Source organism: Ambystoma mexicanum, chromosome 8 (assembly GCF_040938575.1).
Source record: "Ambystoma mexicanum isolate Mex_15411 chromosome 8, UKY_AmexF1_1, whole genome shotgun sequence".
Lineage (NCBI taxonomy): Eukaryota > Metazoa > Chordata > Amphibia > Caudata > Ambystomatidae > Ambystoma > Ambystoma mexicanum.
In genome coordinates this window covers 347,453,124-347,478,567 of record NC_090929.1, presented here as the reverse complement: position 1 = coordinate 347,478,567, position 25,444 = coordinate 347,453,124, and the positions used below count along the sequence as shown (strand labels likewise).

The window sequence follows — 25,444 nt, the reverse complement described above, 5'->3', positions numbered from 1 at the left end:
CCCACAATGAAAGCGGTCTGGTCGCTGTCTATAAGTCCAGGGAGGACCTCCATCATACGACAGGCCAAGATTTTGGAAAAGAGCTTTGAGTCCATATTAGTTAGAGTAATGGGGTGATATGAGTCGCAGCTTAGCAGATCCTTGCCTGGCTTGGGTCTAGCAGGACAGTTGTGGAGATGGCCTTGGTAGGGGCAACCCCTCAAGAAGACCTAAAGGAGTTAAAGAAGCCCACCAGGGGGAACCATAAATTTGTGAAGTTTCTTATAAAAGGGAGACGTGAATCCATCGGGACCCTGAGCCTTATTCTTGTGGGATTTTATTGTGTATTCCACTTCCCCCGCCAAGATTGGTGCCTCCAAGCTTTCCCGATCCCCCACAGATAGGCTTAGCAGGTGCGCGTCTCTCAGATATTGAGCTTGAGCTTCAACTAGTGGGAGCTTGCTGAAAAATACCTCCCTAAAGTGGGCCTACAGTATCCCCAGTTTATCAGCCTCACCCCACTGCACCACCCCATGCTCATCCCACAAGGCTAACACAGAATTCCGGGTTTGGAGTCTACGTAGTTTGGCCACCAGGAGGCGATTTGGTCGATTCCCATTAGCATAGCAGAACTCGTTAGTTTTTAGCATTGCCTGAGCTGTTCTGTCAGCCAAATGTGCCTCCAGTTTCTTCCATGACACCCTTAGATTGTGCAATACCCTGTGGGACCCCAGTCTCTTGTGCACCTGTACAGCCCGGGCAACCTCCCCCTCTAGACCGACTCTGATCAGCTGCCTAGCTCTAGTGTAAGCCTTGGTCTTATTAATGAGCTCACCCTTAACCACGGCCTTCATAGCATCCCACACAATACCCTTCGAAGGGCCAGAGTTTTCATTTTCCTTAAAATAATTGGAGATGACCACCCCCACCTCACTAGTCAGCGCAGGGTCTCAAGTACCGGGTCATATAGCTTCCATGGGCATCTGCGTCTCTCAGGCCTGTCCAGCTTTGCCAAAGATACAGACACTGATGCATGGTCTGACAGGGTACGCGTGCCTATTTCCACCTCTCGGACACACGGGTATAGGTCACTAGGAACGAGAACGAGATTCAGCCTAGAGAAACCTCCGTGAACGTGTGAATAGAACAAGAAATCCCTGTCTTCCCCGTGAGACAGCCTCCATGCATCAACTAAACCCAATTCACGGAGGAGCAGGCCAAAAGCCAAGGAATGTGTGAAGTTTAATTTGGTAGAGGGCAGGGTCTTGTCCACCAGGGGGTTGGGCACTAGGTTGAAATCCCCACCTAAGATGATCTGTCCCTCAGCAAACAGGAGCACCTTGAGCAGGACATTTTCCTAAAATAGATCCTGGCCAACATTTGGGACATATATGGACACCAAAGGGAACATCCGATCCTACAACAGACCCTTAACACACACATAACGCCCCTGCGGGTTCCGAAGGACCTTGGTCTTCGAGATCGGGGTCGGCCCACCCACCAGAATGGTGAGTTCCCCCCCCCCCGCTTCTTCTTGCCTCCAGAGGCAAAGAACTGGTGCGGGAATGCCCTATTTTTCATGCGCTTCTCATCGTGAACAAGCAGGTGGTTCTCCTGCAGGAACACAATGGAGAGAGACATCTCCCTCAGTTTGCCCAATACTTATTTTCTCTTCGCTGGAGAATTCCAAATCTGCACGTTCTATGTCCCCATCAGCGTCAGATCCTCCGCCTCAACATCAATCGCCATATCTGGTAACATTTCCACCAGAAACCAGGTGCAATCCCCACACCAGCCCAGGCTGCCCAAGCCTTAATTTCAATGAAAAACTGTCTGACCCACAGTAAACATTTATAGTTTAACTCCACACCTCCCTCCTCCCAACCCCCAAACATGCTCAAATGTGAGCAATTCCCAGACATCTGGAAAACTTTGTCAGGAACCCGACTTGGAGGGAAGAAGAGCCATATTCCCCAAAGATTGCCCCTGGCAACTCAACACCTGCAAGCCAGCTCTAGTCCCCCCTCCACCTCGCAGGCCCCACGTAAGCCCAAACTAACACAGCTCTAATAAAGAACCTCCAAAAGCAGCTGAGTTAACACTCCAGACACTAGGTTATTCAAATCTTCCTGCTTGGCCCCTTCACCCGCTTCCCCCTACCCACCTTGCACCATCTCTGCAAAGACACTGGATCAACCCCCTGACTTGTGTCTTGCTCACCTGCAGGCCCCTCCAGGCTCCCTCCCCCTCCAGATTCAGCAAGCTTTCCGCCTCCTTCAGTGTTCGGACTACCCAGCCCGGTCCCAGGTGCGTGAAATGGAGTGCAGTAAGAAACCCCAATCTGTAGGGCACCTCCCTTGCACGTAACCACTCAGTCAACGGGCGCAACTCTTTCCGCTTCGCCAGGGTCATCGATGCCAGATCTTGATACAGGGAGAGTGTCATATTGCGAAAGGAGATGGAGGGCAAGGGCCTGGCTGCAGCCAATATCAATTCCTTCAGTTTGAAGAAGTGAACCCGGGACAGCACATCAGCAGGCCTATCCTGGGTCGAGGCTACACAGGTTTTGGTCCGGTGGGTCCTATCAAGTTCAATCTCCTGATCCTCAGGCAGTTTGAGAATGGAACAGAAGAGATCAGGCATGAAATCAGATAGATCCTCGTCTCGCACCACTGAGGAGGGGCCCCGGGTCCAAATGTTATTTTTGATGGAGCTATTTTCCCCATCCTCCTGCTTATCCTCCAGGGCCTCACAGCGGGCCTCCAAGGCCGATTGGAGCACTCCCCCACCTCGCAGGATTGCTCACAGAGGATCGGGCTGGTATTCCTGGTATTTCCTGGTGCCCAAGACAGGAGGGGGTCTGTGTCCCATTCTGGACCTCAGGGCCCTAAACACGTTCCTGAGGAAGGACAAATGCAGATGGGTGACATTGAGAGAAATTCTCCATGCTCTCGAACTTCAGGACTGGCTGGTGCCAATAGACCTACAGGATGCTTATTTCCATGTGCCGATACATCAAAAGCACTGGACGTTCCTAAGATTCCTCATAGAGGACAAGCACTATCAGTTCAAAGTGCTTCCCTTTGGGCTGACCTCTGCTCCAAGGGTCTTCACCAAGCTCATGGCGGTAGTTGCGGCTTACTTGAGGCAATCTGGGGTCCATGTATTTCCATACCTGGATGACTGACGTATCCGGGGCAAGTCTTATCTCATCTGGAGTACACTTCCCTACTACTGCACAGACTGGGCTTGTCCCTCAACTTGAAGTCCCATCTGACACCAGTCCAAAAGCTCCAGTTCATCAGAGCAGTCCTAGATACTCGGATAGGGAAGGCTTTCCCTCCTGAAGAGAGAGCCGACAGCATAGCACAGATGGTACATTTTGTTTTCCGGAACCACGCCACTTTACCAGCGGCTTTCTTTCTCCGCCTCTTAGGTCTAATGGCCTCCTCTATGTTTCTAGTACCAGAGACTGCGCATGAGATCCCTTCAGTGGCTCCCAAGGGACCAGTGGTCTCAGTAACTGGGAGCCAATCAAGTGGTCCTCAACTTTGACTTGTGGGACAACCGCAACAATCTTATGGCAGGGGAACCCTTCTGGCCTCCTTGGCCTCAGACCAAAGGAGTCAGGGATTCATCTGTGAAGGGTTGAGGTACTCACTGCGAGGACATGCAGGTGAGCGGCCTTTGGTCACAAACTGAAGCCAGCTGGCACTTCAACAGGCTAGCCCTGAGGTCCTTCGCCCTGTCTCTCAAGGGGAAATCATGTCCTAATTCTAGTGGACAACACGTTGGCCATGCACTACCTGAACAAGTAAGGTGGCGTGTGTGCTCGTCCCCTTTACACAGAGGCAATGCAGCTATAGCTCTGGTTACTAGAGAACCGAATCTCAGTCTCTGCAGTTCATCTGGCCGGGGACAGAGAACAGTTTGGCGGATGCTCTGAGCAAGCAGAGCATGGTCTTACATGAATAAGAAGTGTGCCAGGAAGTCCTGGAAAAGATCTTCTCTCTCTGGGGTACTTCAGCAGTGTATCTGTTGGCCACAGAGTCCAACAGGAAGTGCAAACCGTTTTGCGTGAGGGAATTCCCAGCGAACGGCGCACGTGGGGACAAGTTTCTTGTGGACTGGACCTTCACTCTCCACTACACCTTCTCTCCAATTCCCGTCATTCCTTGGGTTCTCAGGAGGTTGAAGAGATTTCGAGCGACCATGATCTTGATTGCCCCGGACTGGGCGTGGAGAACGTGGCACTCAGATCTCTTGGATCTGTCCATCTGTCAACCTCACTGGTTGTCTCGGCGTCCAGATCTCCTGACCCAGTTGGAAGGTCGAGTGATTCACCTGATCCTGGACTCCCTCAACCTACATGCTTGGCTCTTGAGAGCATGAGGTATGATGACTGGGACCTCTCTGAGGAACTACTTGATGTGTTTCTGGCTGCACGCAGACAGTGTACAAGATCTCTGTAAGCGTGCCGGTGGAGAAAATTTCATGGGCCAGTTCCTGAAGGGCCTTCTTAATAAGTTTCCGCCAATCCCGTTTATTGTCCCAGATTGGGATCTTAATCTGGTTTTGATTTATTTGATAGCATCTCACTTAGAGCCCATGTGCTGCTGTTCCATAAGGCTTGTTTGATTGATTGATTGTTTGATTGATTGTTTATTTGTATAGCGCCTATACACAATGTGTTTCAAAGCACTTCAAGGCAGGGAGGGAACATAGGAAAATACAGTGACATTCTTACAAGTCCTTGATACATTCAGAATGTGAACAATAACTATCATAATCAACCTGAACGACATTTCAGATAGTGTAAGTGCTATAGACAATGATGAGGTGGGGACGGGGGGTGGGATGGAGAAAGAGTCAGACAAACGGCTACATTACTATGCCTGACGACTATTGCGGTAGTGCTGGAATTTAACAAGAGGAGGGGGGTTAGGGGGTATTGGAGTAGAGGGAGGAGGAGAAGAACAAAACAAGCGACTCCCATGCCAGGCCTAACAACATTTCAGATAGTGCTGGAGGAGGAGAGGGGAGAAGGAGGAGATGGTAAGATCTGGAGGAGAGACTAAAAAGAAGGGGCAGATGATACTGGAGGATACCTAGACAGAGCTGCGGTAAAGAAGATTAAGGAGTAGATGGCAACCTCAGGAGGCAGTAGTAGACAGAAGGAGGTGGTGGTAGTAAAGAAGCTGGTAACATATGAAGTAAAGACCTGGCAGGAGGCGACGACAAAAAGGAAGAAGTTGCAGGAGATGGGACCAGAGAAGGTGGTGCTGACAGGAGGAGGACAGATCCAGGATCAGTGGATACAGTAAGGACCAAGATGTAAGAAGGAGGTTTAGGAGGAGGAGGTAGAAACACAGGCCAGAAGGAGGTGCAGACATCAAGGCTCAGACGTTATACTGAGGCAGGTACACTGGAGGAAGAAAGTGGTACAGAGGAGATGAGAAGAAAGGACGGCGGGTCAAGGAGTGTAGGAGAGCATGAGGAAAACCATGGCTTAATCATTCAGAATAGGAAAGTCCCAGTGCACAGTTCAGGCACAGACAGAAGCAGACAGTAGAAAGAAGAATGAGAAAGGCCAAAGGTGTTATGGGCAGTTCCGAGAGTCTAATTAGTAGTCCAGGGTATGCTCAGAACGCCTGAAAAACCACTTTGTAGGTCTCCCTTACGGCTATAACCGACGACCTTTACACCCACAAGAGCAGCTATCAGAGTCAGTTAAAGGGTATGCAACCCCCGAACGCATGCATCGAGATTAAACAAAAAAAGAGGGTCCATGTACCTTGTAAACTAGCAACGACAGAAGAGAAGTAGTTGAGGCAACATACTGGGAACTCTAGAGACTGGGACACTGGTGTAAGAAGAACTCAAATACCTGCATTGAACGTGAAATTCTTTGTGAGAAGATCACCTTGATTTTGTTTATCATTTCTTGTGGGGAGTTCTGTTTTCACATCTCAGTTGGCCCACACTTTCAACAACCTTGGTCTTGGCATCCATCTTGATCCAAGGTTACCTGCATTACAGTACCAACAGATATTTTTCACATCAATTGATGTAATTAACTTTTGACATAAGTTTGCCACACCAACCCTCCTATTCATTTCTAAAACCCTCCAAAATCCACCCTTTCTGAATCACCTACCCCGCTAGTACGAAGGCTATAATTCCCTATAACACCTCTAAATAAAAATATCCTATCTTCCCCATCTTGTCACGCAGAATACTTAGAAACCCTACATCTCCCCTTTTCCGACACAAACATGTTTTCCCGACACGAAAGACAACAAACTAATATGAAACCTGTTTACCTAACATGTCCCGACGCAAGGGTCAGGCAGAGTCAAGCAATTGACCTGAATCACTCACACCTACGGCCCTTTCCCTTCCCCACAGGGATAAAAGGAGAAGCAAGAGAGCACAGTACGAGCAAGGCAGACCGCATGACAACTACTTACAAGGAGAGGAAACCCGGTATACAGCTGTCTAATCAACAATTAGCAGTGTATACTTTGTCTATATCCGGGGCGATAATAGTCACTGTATAGAGAGACAAAGTTATCGGGCAGGTACCAGAGGTGTCTATCATTAACACTCTGAGTAAATCCAAAGGTGGGACCAGACAAGGTTAAAAATAACAGATTCAATTTTTAATAACGAAAAAATCGTGAAATTTAAAACATCCAATTAAATAAATTGGTCCACAATACAACAATTGTCACATCTAATATATAAGGCAACAACAAGGAATACGTGACAGGCTGAGATGCCCAGTTTAAAAAGGTGTTACAAAAAAACACTGCGGGTACTTATCAACCAAATATTATAGTACCCAACCAGGTTTGGATAGATGTGTCATAGATTTTAGTCTCTGTTTAGAGTCCAGAGAATTGTCTCGACATGTTTCTGTTCCGCTAGAAAAAAGTGTGGAACATTCATCAGGAGGGACTTTTTACAACGTAGCCTATTAACAATTGGAGTGGTAAACATTAACAATTGGAGTGGTAAACATTACTATTACAGTATCATAGCACCTGCAAAAGATAAAAACAACAGACATCAAAGGGTCAGTTCAAAAATAACTGAATACTTTGGAAATTTCAATCAATGAAAAAGGCATCCTGTCAAGGGAGATAATTACCTATCAAGGTGCCAGTGGGGGCTCTCTACTAAAAATAGTAGGTGTAGATTGACGACCTTTGCGGCCCTACAAGAGATAAAAGATATCTGTAGCACACAGTTCTGCGACTCGAAAAGCCTATAAGTACACACAGTACAGCAGTAAGTACAAGGAATGGGACAACCCGTCTATATCCATAAAACAAACCTCCGATGAATGTGAGAGTAGGGCCGTTAACTGGGAATCCCTCCTAGAGAAAGTAGTCGGTGAAAAGGACATATCTCCCGTGGAGATCGTGAAAATGTCGGGTCCATGCAGTGATCGGACGGTGACAGTCAGGTAATGCCCTAGCGTATATCTAGACAAATGGTGAGGGATCGTGTTGGGCAAGTATAACCGCTCAGGACGAGACAGCCCATTAGTGTTCAGCGTGCCGCTTAATAGTAAGGTGGACTCGGAGATACCTTAAAAGGAGGGTCCACCCGTAGGGGTAAGAGCCGGAAACGAATCACTACGATCCGCACTGAAAAATAAATAAATAGATAAAGGTAAGATCAGTAATATAGTCGATCGATCCTTAGGTAGTCATGGTACAGGGAAGGAACTAGTCAGCTCAAGAATAGCAGGATAGCTTACCGAATGTAGAAGGAAAGCGGAGGACCAGTCTACCGCCTACGTAGGAGCGACTCAAAGTGACCTGTGGCAGCACGAAGCGGCCGATGCTGGCTGGTAGTCAAGGGAACACAGGTAGTCCTTCTATTATGTTAGTTAGTTAGACAGGAGATGGTCACTATGGTGGAAAGACCGCGGCCATCTTAGACCGGAGTCAGAGGAAGTGTAAAGTGGACACTGAGCAATGCCAGGCTAGTAAGCATAGGTCTCCCATATGACAAGTACACTAGAGCTCATAAAAAAAGATACATCCAAGCTCATAAAGACGGAAAAGGCAAAAAAGGGGAACAAGGGGGGAAGTCCCTAGACTAAGAGACCCAAACGAAGTGGGGAAGACCCGTGTCTCTTCAGTAATTAGTGTTGTACTTGGCGTAGTGACTACAAGTATAGAAGGACAAAGACTTGCGCCGGCCCGACAAACTAGATATTGTGCCAGTCAATTGATTCATTGAGCCCTGTAACATCACTATGTAGGGTAAAGATCATCTTTTGTTCCATTTTCAACAGTTTCTTTTCGCGTGCTGTATTATTCGTTCCTTTTAAGGCAAGCAGGACCGTCCATGTGAAGTCTTCATATTTGCGCTTCAAAAGATTGAAGTGTTTCACAAGTGGAGCATTCTCAGTTCTGTTCTTCAAACAGCTCCGATGTTCCATGATGCGAGTTTTTACTTTTCTAACAGTCTTGCCTACATAATGCAATCCACATATACAGGTGATCATATATACAACAAAATCTGTATTGCAATTAGTGAGGTTCCTTTGGGTCCAGAGTTGTGAGAGGCCAATATCAACTTCTTTAGTTCTAGCAGTTAATTTGCAGACCCCACATGTGCTGCAGGGGTAATGTCCGGTGGCTTCTGGGAAACCCCAGAGTGTGGTCAATTTAGGTTCCAGAGTATAGACCGATTTGAGTTTGCTGTTACTGACTCTATTGCCAATGGTGGTGCTTCTTGTGTAAGCGAATATAGGCACAGGGATAGCTTGTGTAGCAGTTCTGAAAATTTTCCAGTTTCTCTTTATGATGTTGGTGATTTCAAAACTCTGGTCCGTAAAGGTGTTCACACAGACTATACGGTCCTCTTTAGGTTTTATTGTCTTAGGTTCTAATAGGGCTTCCCGGTTATTATTAAATGCCCTTTTGGCTGATTTTTTTATTAGCTTTTTGGGGTAGCCTCTCTGTCTGAGCTTTTTACTGAGTGTGGAAGCTTCAGCTTCGTAAGTTTCTTTATCAGAACTATTCCTTTTGAGACGTAAAAATTGGCCAAATGGAAGGTTATCACGTAGATGTTTAATGTGATGACTAGAATAATCCAGTAGGGAGTTCTTATCAGTCGGTTTATGGTAAGGTTTTATTTTCAAAACCCCATTGAGGGGGAATATGGTAAGGTCCAAAAAATTAGTGAACTCATTACTTGAAGTCATCGTGAATTGTAAATGGGGGTTAAGACCATTTAACCAAGTGAAGAAATTGTTGGCATCATCCTGTGTACCCTTCCATAATACCAGAATGTCGTCAATGTAGCGACTCCATTTAGTGATGTTGTTGCTAAAGGGGTTACGCTCGTTATAAATATGAGACTTCTCAAATGGAAGGATACCTCTGAGGACCGTATGACAAGACAGCTATCCAGACCCAGCAGTTCAGGAGGAGGAGAAAGGCAGCAAATATGGAGAGGCTGACAAGGAGAGTCGCGGCCTTGCCCTTTTCGACGCAGACCCGCGAAACATCCGTAGAGGACAATAGCCCAAGTGTATTGCAGCAGATGGCAACGGTACACGCAGCGCATCCATGCTTATAAGCTGGAGCGAGGGAGACTCCTGCTACCGTGGTACCAGCCTTGACTCCTGGTACAAGGAAAGCCAAGCGGTTCATCATAGTTGCTGAGTCAAAGGGACAACCGATAAGAACCGGCTGTGGTGAATGAAAGTCGCAAAGTGAGAGCGGTGCAAAGAACTGTAAGATTGAAGAAGGGAAGACGAGCTGCAGAAGGGGACCGGCACCACGTTGGTGCTGCTCCAAGAAACCCTGGTCCATCCCCATCTGAGTAAAAACTACAGATACTAGAAGGCCGCAGGAGAGCCACCAACATAGGTCAAAGTGGTCATACAGGAATGTTAGGCAGAATTGCATACAGTACCCTCTGGGACCACCACATACAATTAGGACTACAGGTGTAAGTAAAAACCAACCTTTGGTATAAGTCTTGTGGTAGCGAGCTGAGCAGCCAGCCTTATCTCAAGAGGGAATGTGGGCAGTACAAGAGGTTACACAGAGGTCTTAGAAACACAGTGGTTCAAGTAGACACTTTTCTTGGTAAAACACTTATTAATTTATTACACAATCATTTAGAAAACATTCACTAGAAGGAGGTTCCCAGGTTCTTTCACTTGGAGGATATCCTTTCCATTCAACCAGGTATTGAAGCTGACCCCGTTTATACCTGGAAGGGGTCTGCAAGATTTCCGGGAAGATCGGATGTAGGGTTTTAATAAAGAAGTGTTGAAAAATGGGTGAATCTTCTTCCAGGAGTCGGGTAGCTTGAGTCGGTATGAGACAGGATTTATGATTTCCTTGATGGGAAATGGACCATAGTACCGGGGGGCCAGTTTGTTTGGCCGTAAGTGTCGGGGTAGTAGCTTCGAGGACAACCAGACTTGATCACCAACTGCATATGAAGGCCCTGGTCTTCTTTTAGAATCAGCATTTTGTTTAGTTCGTATTATGGCCTTCTCTAAGTGTTCCTTGGCTTCCTTGTGTACATTGAGGAGTGTTTCCATCCAAGAGTCAATGGTAGGAACAGGTGTGGGATGTGGAAGAACAGAGGGTAACACTGATGGATGGAATCCTTGACTGCAATAAAAGGGGCTGGTGTTGATTGCCGAATGATCGGAATTGTTGTACGCAAACTCAGCCACGGGTATTAGGAGCGACCAGTCGTCCTGAACCTTAGTGATGAAACAGCAAAGGTATTGTTCCAGGGTCTGGTTTACACGTTCCGTAGCTCCATTGGTTTGTGGATGATAACCTGATGAGAGAGCACGTTGGATTCCCAGAATGCGACAGAAATGTTTCCAGAATTGTGAGACGTATTGAGGTCCTCGGTCTGATATGATCTTGGAAGGAAGTCCATGTAGGCGGAAAATGTGTTCCAGGAAGATACCAGCTAGCTCTGATGAGGACGGTAGTTTATGCAGGGGTGTAAAGTGAGCCATGTGAGTGAACAAGTCAATGGTAACCATGATAGTCGTGTATCCCCTGGAAGGTGGCAATTCCACAATGAAGTCTGTAGCGATGAATTCCCATGGTCTTGTTGGTAGAGTAGGTTGTAGTAGGAGACCTGCTGGTCTCTTGTTATTGTGTTTGTTCTGACTACAAATAGAACAGGCTTGGATGTACAGTTGTGCGTCTTTCTTCATTCTAGGGCACCAACATTGTCTTTGTATAAGACGGAGGGTGTTGGTGATGCCACGATGTCCAGAATGAAGGGTATTGTGGCAGAGGTTGATTATCCTTTGTTGTAATGTCTGTGTGGGGATGACTAGAGCATTATCCTTGAACAACTATCCATCCTTGATTCTTAGATTCCATTGATTCTTCCTTGAAATATCCTTCCAGAGTTCAGAGCATTGGGTTTGTATCTGAATTTCTTCGAGGAGACTGACTGCTTGAGCTACAAAAATCGTGTGGGGAAACATCTTGGGATAGGTCCGGTCTTCAATTGTTTCGTAGTCAGGACGTTGGGATAAGGCATCAGCAATTATGTTCTGTGATCCGGGGACATGATGGATGTGGAACTGGTACTGGGCAAAGAAGAAGGCCCAAAGGGCCTGACGACTGTTCCTACACTCCAAGGATTATAGAACTTGAAGATTCTGATGGTCCGTGCGGACCTGGACTGGATATCTCGCTCCCAGGAGTAGGTGTCGCCATTCGGTGAAGGCTTGACGGATGGCTAACAGTTCTTTTTCCAGGACAGAGTAATGTGTCTCACTGGGAGTCAGAGTTCTTGAAAGATAAGCAATGGGGTGTTCCATCTTGTCCTCGAACTCTTGCTTCAGCACTGCTCCTATGGCGTAGTTAGAAGCATCCGTCTCCACTATGAATGGTCGATTTATGTCGGGTTGTGCTAGGATGGGGGCTTGAGTAAACTCTGTCTTTAAACGTTGGAATGCCTTGTTTTGAGGTGTAGACCAGAGAAAGGGAGTGTCTTTCTTCAAGAGTGCAATGATCGGCTGAACAATCTCAGAAAAGGTGGGTATGAACTTCCGGTAGAAATTGGCTAGCCCCAGGAAGGATTGAACTTGTTTCACAGAAGTGGGAGCTGGCCAGGATAATATGGCTTTTACCTTTGACTGATCCATACCAATTCCTTCTGGACTAAGGACAAATCCTAGGTAATGAACAGAGGTCACATTAAACAGGCATTTCTCGGGTTCGGCTAGGAGTCTATGTTCACGTAGTCATTGTAAGACAGCCTTAACATGTTCTTCATGCCTTAGAAGGTCCTTGGAATAGATCAGGATATCGTCAAGGTAGACGATGACGAAAATGAACAGCATATCGGAGAACACCCTATCCATGAAACGTTGAAAGACGGCAGGGACATTAGCAAGTCCAAAGGGCATTACCAGATATTTGAAGTGTCCAAAGGGTGTTCGAAAGGCTGTTTTCCATTCGTCTCCTTCCCTGAAACGGATCAGATGATAGACACCCCTGGGATCCAGTTTCGTGACGATTACAGCTCCTCTCACCGCTTCCAGGATATCCGAGATCAAGGGTAAAGGGTAGCGGCCCTTGAGGGTGCATTGATTTAATCCACGATAATCAAGGCAAGGTCTAAGTTCCTTGGTGTCCTTCTTGGGAACAAAAAACTTTGAGGCTCCAGCTGGGGATTTCCTCAAGGTTGGTATCCCAAGTATTCTCGTAGGGCTCTCTTTTCAGGTTCGGATAGGATGAACATCCTCCCAAATGGAATCACTGCTGAGGGTTCTGTGTCTATGGCACAGTCTTCAGGTCTGTGAGGGGGGTACAGCCTGGACTATGGCAGTTGAGAACACATAAGCATAACTCTGATAGGCCTTTGGAACCGATACGATATTGGAAACCATGAGTGGAACTTGCTGATCTATTGATGGTTCTTTGGAAGGTGTCACGGATGATTCCAGGAATAGACAGTGAGACGTACAAAACTCAGATCCAAGAAATAAGGATCCTGCTGCCCAGTTGATATAAGGATTATGCTTCTGTAACCAGGGCATACTCAGGACCATGGGATAATGAGCAGACTTAATGATGTAATTCTGATCAGCTCTTGGTGATGGTTTATTGAAAGTTGGATCTCTTTAGTCTGCAGGCTTATAGGCCATGAAGTGAGGGGTCTTCCATCGATCGCTTCCACCGGTTGCATGGTACTTCGTGTCTCGTATGGAATGTGGTGACACGTAACCCAATCTTGATCAATGAATACTCCCATAGCTCCGCAGTCAACCAAGGCCAAAATAGAGTAGGTCTTGCTCTTGGATGGCGATAGAAGGACCTGTACAATCACCAGGCTGTTTTGTCCAGGAGAGTTCAAGGATGGAATAGACATGGAGAAAATATCTCTCTCCCGAAGCCTTGCTCCATCTAGGATCGGGAGCTGGCGTTTCCGGAACGCGGAGGAGGGGCTAGTGGGCATTCTCTAACCAGGTGTTTATCTGAGGCACAGTACATGCATAGCCCCGTTTGAATCCTTCTCATCCTTTCTTGCGGGGATATGGGTCCACGGAAGGCTCTTATCTGCATTGGTTCTGGTTCAGCAGCTGACCCTAGATTTGTGTCAGTCTTGGAGGTAATCTCGAAGGATGCTTTCGGGGGGGTTACTTTGGGTTTCCTTTTTTCTGCCTTTCTTTCCTGGATACGAAAATCTATTTGCATGGCAAGGTCCAAAAGAGCCTGGAACGAGCTTGGGTGAGCCACTCTGGCCAACTCATCTTTGATCTCCTCATTCAGTCCCCTTCTGAAAAGTGTAAAACTTGCTTCAGGAGACCAGTCAGTTTCCTTGGTCAATTTCTTGAATCGGGTTACATACGTAAGCATATCCTGGGATCCTTGATAAAAGTCTAGCAGGCGCTCCTGGGCACTATAGACCTGCTCAGGGCGGTCAAACATGTTTTTAAGGGCTTGTATGAAACCGTCGTAGTCATCCAGGAGGGCATCACCAGAATTGACTAAGGGCGTAGCCCAAGTTAGAGCATTTCCGGAAAGGTGTGAAATTATGAAGCCAACCTTAGCCCTATGGGTTGAAAAGTAGTAGGGCTTAAAAGTAAAGTGAACCAAACAAGAATCAAGGAATCCACAAAGGGTTTTTGCCGACCCATCGTATTTCCGCCCAGCAATACGCTTTCCTTTGTGGCAGAATCACGGGATAGAACTAATTGTTTGAGAGCGGCGTTTTCCACCTTTAAATTTTGTACCTCGGTCGTTAGTTCTTGCATGCTACGCATGAGATCCTGAACAGCCGCTTCCATGTCGGCTTTGACTTCGGTCGTTTGGCGTCTCAAACTGTCACGGAATTCCCCCTTTCTCACCTGGTAGCGATCCTTGCAGGATTTCTTGGGCGGTGTCTTCTTACGCACGGACCTGGTCTTGTATAAGCCCACGCGACCCTCTTCTGGCTCCAGCGTGCGTTCAGAGCTCCAGGATTCAGACACTCCGGGATCCAGGAACGAAGAGGGTAAGCACATAGCACACGGGTCCGGGAAACAAGGAGGAAGGAAGAGGGTAATGGGAATGGAATTAGGAGGTCCAGGAACAAGGACAACAGTGTAGCGAACTATGGAGCACACGTCTAGTCGCTGCTTGCAGTAGCATTGAGACGCGCGGGCCTGCTAGTGCGCGGCCTATTTGTAAATATGCTACGTCTGACGTAAGGACAAGGAAGATGTTGCACGTTAGACGGCCATGTTGGGAGTATCAAGGAGTGCAAGCCCCGTGGTGACAAGGACCATGAGGTCCAAAAGGGGCGTGTTCTGCGGATCATGACAGGGGTAGCATTTGACTGCTACATGAATTTCTAGACACAGGGGATACTAGGTAACCCCTCCAGCACTCTATAGGAAGATAGTATGTGCTGGGTCTAGGAATTTAAAAAGACTAGTAAAGTCAATTTAACCTTATATTCTCTGGGAAACAGTATTTTATCCCAGAGAAGGTATTTAAACCTTTGGGAATTCTAAAAAGACATCCCTGTGTCACTGCACTGAGGGTGCTTTGTAACACACATGAAAAGATGCCTATGGAGTTATCTTAAAACTCCATAATCAAAGAACACCAGTGTATAACATACATCAAAATACATGAAAGACCGTGGGGAAAAAGGCTCACACTCTTTCCAGGTAAAGAAACCAAGTCCTCAAAATCCAGCAAAGTTGCTGGGGGTCTCTAAGGTGAAGGGAATTAGCACATTTATGAGAATTCTCCCTAACAAGGAGGTGAAGCAAAATCCTTGTACAGTCGAAAGCCTTTGACTTAGGAACTATAAAGAAAGCAAGGGAAGTGAATCCCATAAACATTGAAAGTAAATGTGAATGTGAAGTTGGCAAGCGTGAACCCGTAAGAGGGATGCAGACAAGGAAGGGGCAAAGTCTAAAATCTTTGCTTGTCTCAAACTTCCGCCCTATTTCTTTATTGCCCTATCTCCCAAAACTTCTAGAATGGCTTGTCTATTCTCAGATTTCCACGTTTGTCTCTAATTCTTCTATTCTCCCCAAATTTCAGTCTGGTTTACACCCTTTTCACTCTACAGAAACTGCTCTTCTTTCGGTGTTGAACTCCCTTCTTTTGGCACGATGTTCTAAGCACTCCCCCCTTTCTCATTCTTCAAGATCTATCTGCAGCCTTTGACACTGTTGATCACTCTTGGCTTCACTTTGTCTTTTGGTCTTTCGGGTTCTGTTTTGTCTTGGTTCCACTCTTATCTTTCTAATAGAACATTTTTGGTCACTTGGGCGGGCAAGTCCTCTGAATCGTTCTTGCTTGCCCACGGTGTGCCTCAAGGGTCGGTTCTGGGCTCTTTCTTATTCTCGCTCTATACTGTTGCAGGAGAGCGACTTCTGGATACTCCCCATTCTGACCCCTGGCCCATCATCAACTGGCTTGGGAGGTACCGGACATCTGAGCCACTCTCGCTGCGGTCTGCAGATACAGGACAGAACTTTGACAGTAGCAGTGGCCTTTGCTTGTTTATACACAAACATTTGACATGATCATTAAATGGGGCAGTCCGATTTTTCTCGTAGGTCGCAGAGGTGGCTATTATGTCTGTAAATGTTCATCACATGTACTTTTTCCCATTATACTCGTAAATGGAGTATTCCTTGCAGTCAAGTCTAAAGAGCACACATATTGATATGATATGATATGGCATTTGTAACGCGCCTATACACAAGTGTTTCAAGGCGCGACCAGGCCGGGGGGAGGGAACAAGGGGATACAGACAACGATCCTACTAGGCCAGGTGTCATTCAGATTTCGCAAGTGCAAGGGTAGGGGTACTGGGAAAAGTGCAAGTGAAGGGGAGAGGGGAAAGTGCAGTACATGGTTAGTAGAATACAAGATACATAATAGGGCAAGCTGTTGGCAAGTGCAAGGAAAGTGCAGTACATGGTTAGTAGAATACAAGATAAATAATAGGGCCAGCTGGTGGCAAGTGCAAGGTAAGTGCCGGGAGAAGGAGCTGTAGGATACAGAGACAGTCCCGTAGTGCCGGTAGGCAGTGCAGGGAAGAGTGGCTGGGCCAAGGACCGAGATCGGTGAGTGGCCCAGTTGCGGATTCAGTGCAGGTTCAGTGATTTTAGCAGGGGAGAGAGGGAGAGAAAGCGGAGGCAAAGAGGAAGGTTTTGAGGTGCTTCCGGAACCGGAGATGGTTCTCCTCAAGTTTCAGGGAGGCAGGAAGGCTGTTCCAGAGGGAGGCCCCTGCTGCGGAGAAAGATCTACCCCCAGCTCGTTGCTTGGAGAAGCGGCTGACCCTGAGGTAGTTGGAGGTGGATGAGCGAAGAGCTCGAGAAGAAAGATATTTAGGAAGAGAGAGTTGAAGGTATTTTGGCCCAAGGCCCCAGAAGGCCTTGTGGACAATGCAGAGGGTTTTGAACTTAATCCTCGAAACCACTGGGAGCCAGTGTAGTGATTTCAGTCCTGGAGGGATACGGTCCCTGGGGTTGAGGCCAAGGACAAGTCTCGCAGTCCTGTTCTGGATGAGTTGCAAAGGGCGGAGAGTAGAGGCAGGAAGATTTAGATAGAGGCTGTTGCAGTAGTCCAGCTTCGAGAGAACCAGGGCTCTGGAGACAGTGAGCTTCTGGCGGGAGGAGAGGAAAGGAAGGATACCTCTGAGGAGGTGTAGCTGGTAGTGTGACTTCTTAGAGACGTCAGATATGTGAGGAGAGAAGGAGAGTGTGGAGTCGAAGATGACCCCCGAGGTTTTTTGTCTTGCAGGTAGGAGCAGGAAGAGGGCCAAGGGAGGCCGGCCAGAGAGCTGCAGGGAAGGAGGGAGTGGGTGTGCCGATAAGTAGAATCTCAGTCTTACTGGCATTAAGGCAGATATTCATATTTTCATTGCCTGCCCAGCACGCCACCAGATTTTGCATAACCCGTATATTCTATAGTATATTTACCTATAACCCATGAAAACGCATGCTTTTAGCTATTGGTGAATAGAGGTTCACTAAAGTATCTGCGCTTTGCCAATGGTCCCTTTCAAAATGGTATACATTCTTTTGTTAATTTGTTTAGAGTCATATCTTCATTATACTCTGGTTAATGGTTTACTGTCCGAAATTTGATTTTTAGCAACTATAGATATTCCAACATTTCTAAAAACCGAATGTTGGGCTGTATCAATACGGCTGTAGTGATGAACCTACTTAACCTTCCTTTAAGACATTTGGGTGCAAGCATTTAAGTGTTGGACATTTTTATGAGATTGGCTATCCTCTGAATTGGATGAACTGATCCACAGGCATGCCCTTCCAGATTCGATGGGAGATGACAGCCAACTGGAATGAAAGGTTTCACTAAGAAACCCAGCACTCATGTTGGCATGTTTGGTGAGCTTTCCTCTGGATTTAGTTTGGCAATTAAACGTTTTTTTAATAATAAAAACATTTGTATTGACAGTCCATTTGGTTTAAAACATGCAGGGTCCATCTTTATCTCTTATGGATCCTGAGGAAGGCGGATAACTGAGCCATGCCTACACATATTATGTGCATCGACTGTTCCTCTCAAATGTACAGTTGTACTGAGACTGAGTGAACTATTAGTCATTAGTATTAAAAAACATATACTGGAAATCTATATTCATGTTGCTTAGTCACAATATATATATGTGTAGTGATTTTTCTTTGGTTTAATGCCACTATACTGGCTTAGTATGTTTTTATATGATATTACCCTTTTTATCTTGTCTGTTGGTAAGTGTCTCTTAAACTAATATTTTTGAATTCGAAATAAAATGCAATTTGAGATGAAATAATTGTTAATTAAGATAGGGGTTTTTCTTATGCATATAACATTACTAACACATTCACCGTGGTTATGAGTAAGATGCAGTATTTCAACTGGAACCGTTTCTCTTGTATTAGTTGTTGTTCCCCCTGTGCCCTGTTGTGTAGGGGATTCCCCCTTCTGTATTTAGCAACTGTGAGCTACCGACAGGCGCTGTCCAGCTGGAATCTCCTCTCACGTTCTTTGGCGGCAGTGGATACAGCCAACCAGGGAGTTATTTTCAAACCGAGTCACTTAGGTTTACCACTGTTGGATGATAAGGTATTCAAATAAATCCGATCTGGCAGGGCTCATTAAAGTGCAAGATGTGTGTGTGCTCGAACTGTTGCATTCCATTAGTCATTACCAAAACCTCATAACAAATATGAAATATACCTTGAAAAGTAATGTCGGAAAAGCAGGTTGATCGTCAATGCGTCGTACAGCTGACCAGTGTTTCTCTCTGTCCCCTAGAATCCTTCCCTACTGACTGGCAGAGTGACCTTGCACCAGGTTAAATGCGGAACTGTTTTATCTAGACAGGGAGATCAGGTAAGAAGGCCATTTTGTCAAAGTGTCCGATTTGAATTTGTCAAAAATGACAGACTGCTGTTAATTATATGTTTTTCCTCAATGCACTTTTTCACATTTGTATACATTATTTTGTGTTCATGCTGTTGTGTATAAAACTGGGGGAGACCCCTTCCCCTTTTCCTTTCAATTTTTGTGTTTGTGTATTTACTTGCATGGATGTGTCCCCCATGAAATCATTCTGACAAATTACCAAAAAAAGACATTCCTCCTTTTTTTCATGTGTGAGAGGCACTCAATTGTGTTGCTCAGTTTTGGGTTACTAAATACAAAGTTAAATGGCTAGCAAGACTCATCCAGTCATCTTTTCTGATACCTTGCTAATGTAAATTCGATCCTTGTATCTCACTTAATCTTTCCATATCTGGCACTTGTCTCATTTAAAGAGATGGTCGACCCCTATGAAGATCAGCCACATGACTGTGGCAGCTTCTGTGCGAGGAAGGAATTGCTACTCCTATTGCTGGACTGGCTATTAAAAAGTATTGTTTCTTTTTACTCATCACTGTCATATTAAACTTGGGCTTGAGACCTGGTCCTTTTCAGATGGCAGGCATTACTTGGTATAAATCTACCTTCAATGCCCTACTCTGTGTAATTCAATGTTACCCCTCCCATGCACTGGCTTCCATGTTCGGGCAGATCTTGTTTGTTTCTTTGATGACCAGCAGACTCTTTCAGTAAAGATACTTACTGCATCCTACAAACACCAATGGACTGGGCCAGTGGACGCTGGTAGAAAAGAGTGGCTGGTGCAGTTGGCCACACCTTTTGATTACTCTTTTACATAATGTTTTCGTGAAACTTCACAATGAACAGTTATTTCAACCCTTTGCATTTTAATCCAGCAGTTGATTCATACAAACCAAAACAGACCTCATAAACTGACAACACAGCCAGTGGTCTTTTGGAAGCTTGAAATAGCCAATCCCGATCTCCTTGATAAATTGGGGATGATGAGGGCCTACCCATTTATCGAAGGCCACAGCAAGCAGATGTTTCATACATGCACGCTTGCTTACAAATGACAAATTAAGTACACTCCACAGAACAGACGCTGGAGCTTTCACATGTGATACAAAGCGAACTCAGGACACGTAGCATGCATTACAGTACCCTCTACAAGCTCACAATATACAAACCTAACCAGACACTGCAGTCAGGCTAAATCTGACAATGAAAGGTTGATAAGACCTGACTTCACCCTACTGCAGGTGCATCTGATTGGATGCACACATTTATTTATTTATTTTTAATTTTAGTTGACTCATAATGGCAACGTATGCAATTATTAAGAATCAAAAGAGTGAGCCCTTCGCTAAAAATAATCAAACATAGTACAGTTTCCTTCTGTTCTTCCTCACTCGGTACAAAACCTTTAAACACTTAAATCAAATGAACAGGCACATCAAGGACCAAAACAATCAATAAATATTAAGATTAAAAAAAATCTCAATTCCCATAACTTGTTAGTAGTACACCATCTATTATCTGTACACGCCATTAAATATTTCTGGTATTTCTTGATAAGTTGTTCTTCCTGCGGATCATAACTCTATCCTACGTAAAAACACGATCACACCACACATGTCCTCTTCCGGCAATACATTCTTTTTAGATTTCCATATGTTTATGATCTGTATTTTGACTAAAAAGTGCTCAGAAAAAATAAGATATATTGGCCACAGAGCACAGCCAACCAGTGTATCTGGTCATGTGCATCAGTGAGCAGAAGCAATGCTAATATCAGACAGTGTGCTTTAAAGATCTCATTTGACATGATTGTGTATTGGCTTCCCACAGGATGTCAGCATCCGGTTTGTGATCTCTGGGCTGCTTCATGTTTACCAGCGGAAGATCGACATGGAGGAGGACACCTGTCTGTTTGTCACCCATCCAGGAGAGCTGGTGGGGCAGCTTGCAGTGCTAACTGGAGAGCCCCTCATCTTTACAGTCAAGGCTAATCGAGACTGCACTTTCCTGTCCATCTCGAAATCTCATTTCTACGAGTGAGTGGCACAATATTATTCCTACTGAAAAGTTAAGGTAGCATTATGTCTTGTGGTAGTTTGTCGCTGTTTGACTCGTCTCTCTGCACAAACCAAAGCAACTGATCATCAGTCGGCAGTCCCACATATCTGCAGATGTAAAAAAGCACCCACTGCACCATAATCCGCTCTCTTCCCTTACAAGTGGCTTATGTGCCAGTCTTAACATATATAGTCTATTTCCAGTGATTTTTCAGGTCAAGCACAGAATGTAGTTGGTGAGTTTGATAGATGCCCTATTCCTAAAGTTGGGGGTTGTAATAAATATGACCTCTGCTTTCTGTCAGACTTGCCATCTCTCATAGTTCCTTTGGTGGATGGAAAATCTTTGGTCTTTTAGCTAATCCTAACGCGGATAGAATTATTGCGATATTCCACAGAGTACAATATGGGTTCTCTTTTTAAAAAAGGACCCCTTGACCTTTTGTAACAGTTTTAAGAGACTGACATAAGCAACAGGTCTAAAAAATATAAATACGTTGACATTTCTTGGTCGACAAACCCAATATGTGCTTTTCCACAGAATGGGATTATTGTATTAATTTTATTTGCTATACAAGCTACTTCAGTGCACAAAGGCATGAAGGTGGCTGGGACAGGAAATGGTGGCTTATGGGTGGAGACCGGCGAAGGAGTGTAGGGCAAGGAAGCAATTTTGGTTTGGGAGGCAAGAGCAAGTACCTAAAGCAAAGATGAAAGCATTCTAACTGCACATCCCAGCCTTCATGTTCAGAAATAATGCATCATTACAGACCACCTTTTATAACATTTATGCTAACAGTGGCACAGGAAAGCATCGAGGGCAGGGCTACAATCAAGGAAGGTAAAACTCCCAGTTGGACCAGGCATTGTTTCTTTTCCTGGAGATGCCTTCCAGTAAATCGGGGTTTACAAAGTCTGAACTTTAGGTGGCTTGGGCAAAGAATTCAAATGTTTAGGCAGAGTGATGGCCAGTCTCTTTCTTCAAGCTTTTTCCGTTTTGATGACTGTAGGGTGAACATGGTGCTGAGCTGCATCATAGAGGGATACATTTTTGGTGCAAATTCCTGACATGGAGGGGGTATATGTTCCAAAAGACGTTACGTTGTGCTGTAAAGTACCTTGAATTGAATGCAATATTGTATGGAAAGCAAATAAATCCTAAAAAAAAATAAGATCATAAAATGCAATCAGTGCCTGCCCACCTCTGACTCCTATACCAATGCTTCATTCGGGGAGGCAGTTGCTGACATCATTTTTCTGCCATGGCCCTGCTACTTGGGAAGCCTTTATGTGCAAAGTTCTGTCTCCAGTTGGATACATATAAATGCCAAGTGAAAAACGCTGGAGCATCCAATGCATCTCACTGCAGTACTTGAAACGTGTCATCAATAGCTATCAAAATGGCACCACTGTGGTGCATGGATGTCACAAGAACGTTCTTATCTTTGACTCCATCCTCCTAGTTGATCTTCCCTTTCTTACTTCTCTACCTACGACTACATCCACTCATCCCCTACTCCTCTTTCCAATATGGCACCTCACCTCTCCCTTCCACCTTCTTGCTGTGCTTCTCGTCCACCTTTGCCAACATCACTCAGATTCTCTATGGCCTTTCAAGTATAGCTACCTCCCATATGGGAGACAGTCCTCTACCCTACCTTCCTGCACCTTCACCTATGAAACCTTGCCTACCTAAGACTTATGGAGCATTGCTACCCTTGTTGCTTGATCAGCCAATAAGTATGCCTGTTAACATCCACGAATTGACTTCCTGACAGTAATGAAGCTTGGTTTTCGTATAACTACACATCACTCGTCCTCCTGGGGGATATAACATGCATGTTTGCAACAGGATAAATAAAACAGGGGAGGGTGTTGCTTTGATCTTTCTTTCTCTGATCCCTCTATTGTTATACCCACAGCCTCAGTCTCTTCCTTTGATTTACTAGTAAATATGTGCCATATGGATCCCTCCATCCCTCTTATCATGTCACATTGTACCGACCCTTTGGAGAATCATCACCATTTCTTGGGGAATTATCACTTTTTATTTCTTACCCGCATACAACTACAGATATAATATTGGTACTTGGTGACTTTAATATCTGGCTAGCATGTGATGTCACCAAGCAGTACCTACCCTTCTCTGAACTGTGTGACTCCTTGGCTGTTTAAATTTGGCCATCCAACCCGGCCCGCGTGGAAGGCCAGACTCTAGAAGCCATTTTGTCAACATGTGAGTTAAGTCTTCAACTTTCTTTTGAGCCCTCTTCCTTGGTCTCGTCTCTCTTTCCTTCAGGGTCGGTTGGCAAGACTGAGAAAAGCACTCCCTCGAACACTCACTAACCTTGACTCTATAACTGTTAGAACAGCAATGGCTGTGTCTCCAAACCTTGTTTCTGATACTTTTGTCACCCGATTCGTGTTCTCTGGGAGATTGGAGTCCATCTTGCATCATGAAATAGAACATTGGACACTCAGGCCCCAACCATCCCAAATAAGCACTGACATCTTCATCAAAAGTCTACATTTGTTTTGATCCTGAAGTTAAATCACTTAAGAGAAAATGATTGCTTAAGCGATGTTGGGAAAAATCCATTCACCCTGAACCCGACGCCAGAATCGCTAGTATGCAGCCAAACTATGAAAAAGAAAACCTTCCTACACCTTGTTTGAGATTCTAACGAATCAGCTGTGCTTTTATCTGATCTACAAGGAACGCTGATCGCCAACCAAATGCTCCAACCTTCACACTGCTTCTTGAGTGATGTTGGCACAAATCCTGTGACCCTGAGCTCAAAAAGGCCAGCCCTCAACACCAAAAGGGCTAAAACACAACAATACTATGAAAAAAGAAAGTCTTTCTCCACAATTGTATTACTCCAGCTTCTAACAAGTCAGCTGAGCATTTCAAACAGAATGCTCAACCTCTCAGACTACATCACAAGCCTTTGCAGACTCCATATGTTCCTTCTTCACCACGAACATGGATGCCTTAAATGTGAATGTCTCAACTACCCAGATCCTCTGCTCCTGCTTTTCTGGACCTTCTCTTAGCTGCTACTTTCTCTGCTGTGAACACTATCAGCCAGATTGACCTTGTGTCACTGGTGAAGAACATTACATCCTCCAGTGAGTAGTGTGACTTTTGTCCTACAAAGTCGATTGAGGACAAAGTTCACAACCTACACCCAGCCTTCACAGCCTTGGTTAACATCTCAAACTGTTTTTTCCCCATCCGCTTCAAAGAGATGTTGTCTCTCGCCGCTCCTTAAGAAAGAAAGTGCAGACCCTATCATCCCAGCAATTACTGCCCTGTTGCCAACACTCCCCTTCTATGAAACATCATTGAAAAGGTAGCTACACATCAAGTACCTGGATTTGGTGAGCTGCATGCTCTTATGTACAATCATAAATCTGGTTTTAGACTTGCTGGAGGTACCAAAACGGCATTGCTTTTTATATGGGATGAGATACTGATGTTATTAGATGGCAATTCAACCTCATTCTAATTCTACTCAAACTCTCTATGGCATTTGTCACTCTAATATACAACTCCCCGTCACCATCTGAAGATATACTTCGGCATTTCTGGCTCAGCCTCCATCTGATTACATCCTTAATTTTGGACCTGGACATTCTGGTCTGCTCTTGCACTTTTCTCTCAGAACATACAACTCAACTCTGGGGAATCCCACAAAGCTCCATCCTATTCTCTTGGCTATTCAGTTCCTCTCAGAAACACTATACCAACTTCACCACTCGGCACACCACCACCTTCTAAATCTATGTAGATGAGACACCTACTGCCTTCAGTCTTAATGGCCTTGCTTTGGCTCTTCACCAAAGCCCTGATTCATGACTGGATAATTGATAACTTTATCTGCTTGAATGCCACAAAGACTGAGATTGTCTACTTTAGCAAATGCATTCGCCCCTGCTTTTCCTTGTGCTTGGCCTCCCACCCCTGGACGCTACCCTTGTTTCTTCTGCTAAGAACCTTGGTGTCATCCTTAACAACCTTCTAGCTTTTGTTCCACAGATACAAGAGCTTGACATCAAGAGTATAACTGTGGGAGCGTGTGGCACCGTGAATCTGATGTCTAAAGCCAAAATAGGTCATGTTGTCTGGAAGGTCTTCAGCTGTGTCATTTCCTGTACATTTAACAAGCTGTTCAGGCCTCCCAATACATGGATTTTGTGAATGAGTTGTATGCAGCTGAGAACCGGTCCAGCCATTCCGCAGAGAGCAGCAGGTCCAGTCCCGGTGGTCAATACGCAGTGATGCACAGCAGTCTGGTGTTCGTAATAACAAAGCCTTTGGCCATGAGATGTTCAAAGGACGATTAACTTGATTCCTGCTTAAAAGCCCTGAATGAGGAGAGGTTCTATGCAGTTTGTTCGACTTTAACTGGTTGAATCACATTTTGCCGCATTTTTAACCAATTATTTTTAATGCAAAATGCGGGGGGAGCCCCCCTTGCCTACCTTTCACTCCCCCTTTGTATATAGCTAACC

The 25,444-nt window shown here is 45.4% G+C and overlaps 1 protein-coding gene across 3 annotated transcripts in view; it reads left to right on the top strand.

Annotated features, from left to right (window-relative positions):
- PNPLA7 (patatin like phospholipase domain containing 7) overlaps positions 1 to 25,444 on the top strand; it is a 2,986,886-nt gene that overhangs the window by 1,126,474 nt on the left and 1,834,968 nt on the right. For all 3 annotated transcript variants that reach the window (XM_069609797.1, XM_069609798.1, XM_069609799.1), the window contains 2 exons: positions 18,780 to 18,857; positions 20,700 to 20,905. In XM_069609797.1, coding sequence (XP_069465898.1) covers positions 18,780 to 18,857; positions 20,700 to 20,905 — 284 coding nt within the window. The remainder of the gene's footprint in view (positions 1 to 18,779; positions 18,858 to 20,699; positions 20,906 to 25,444) is intronic.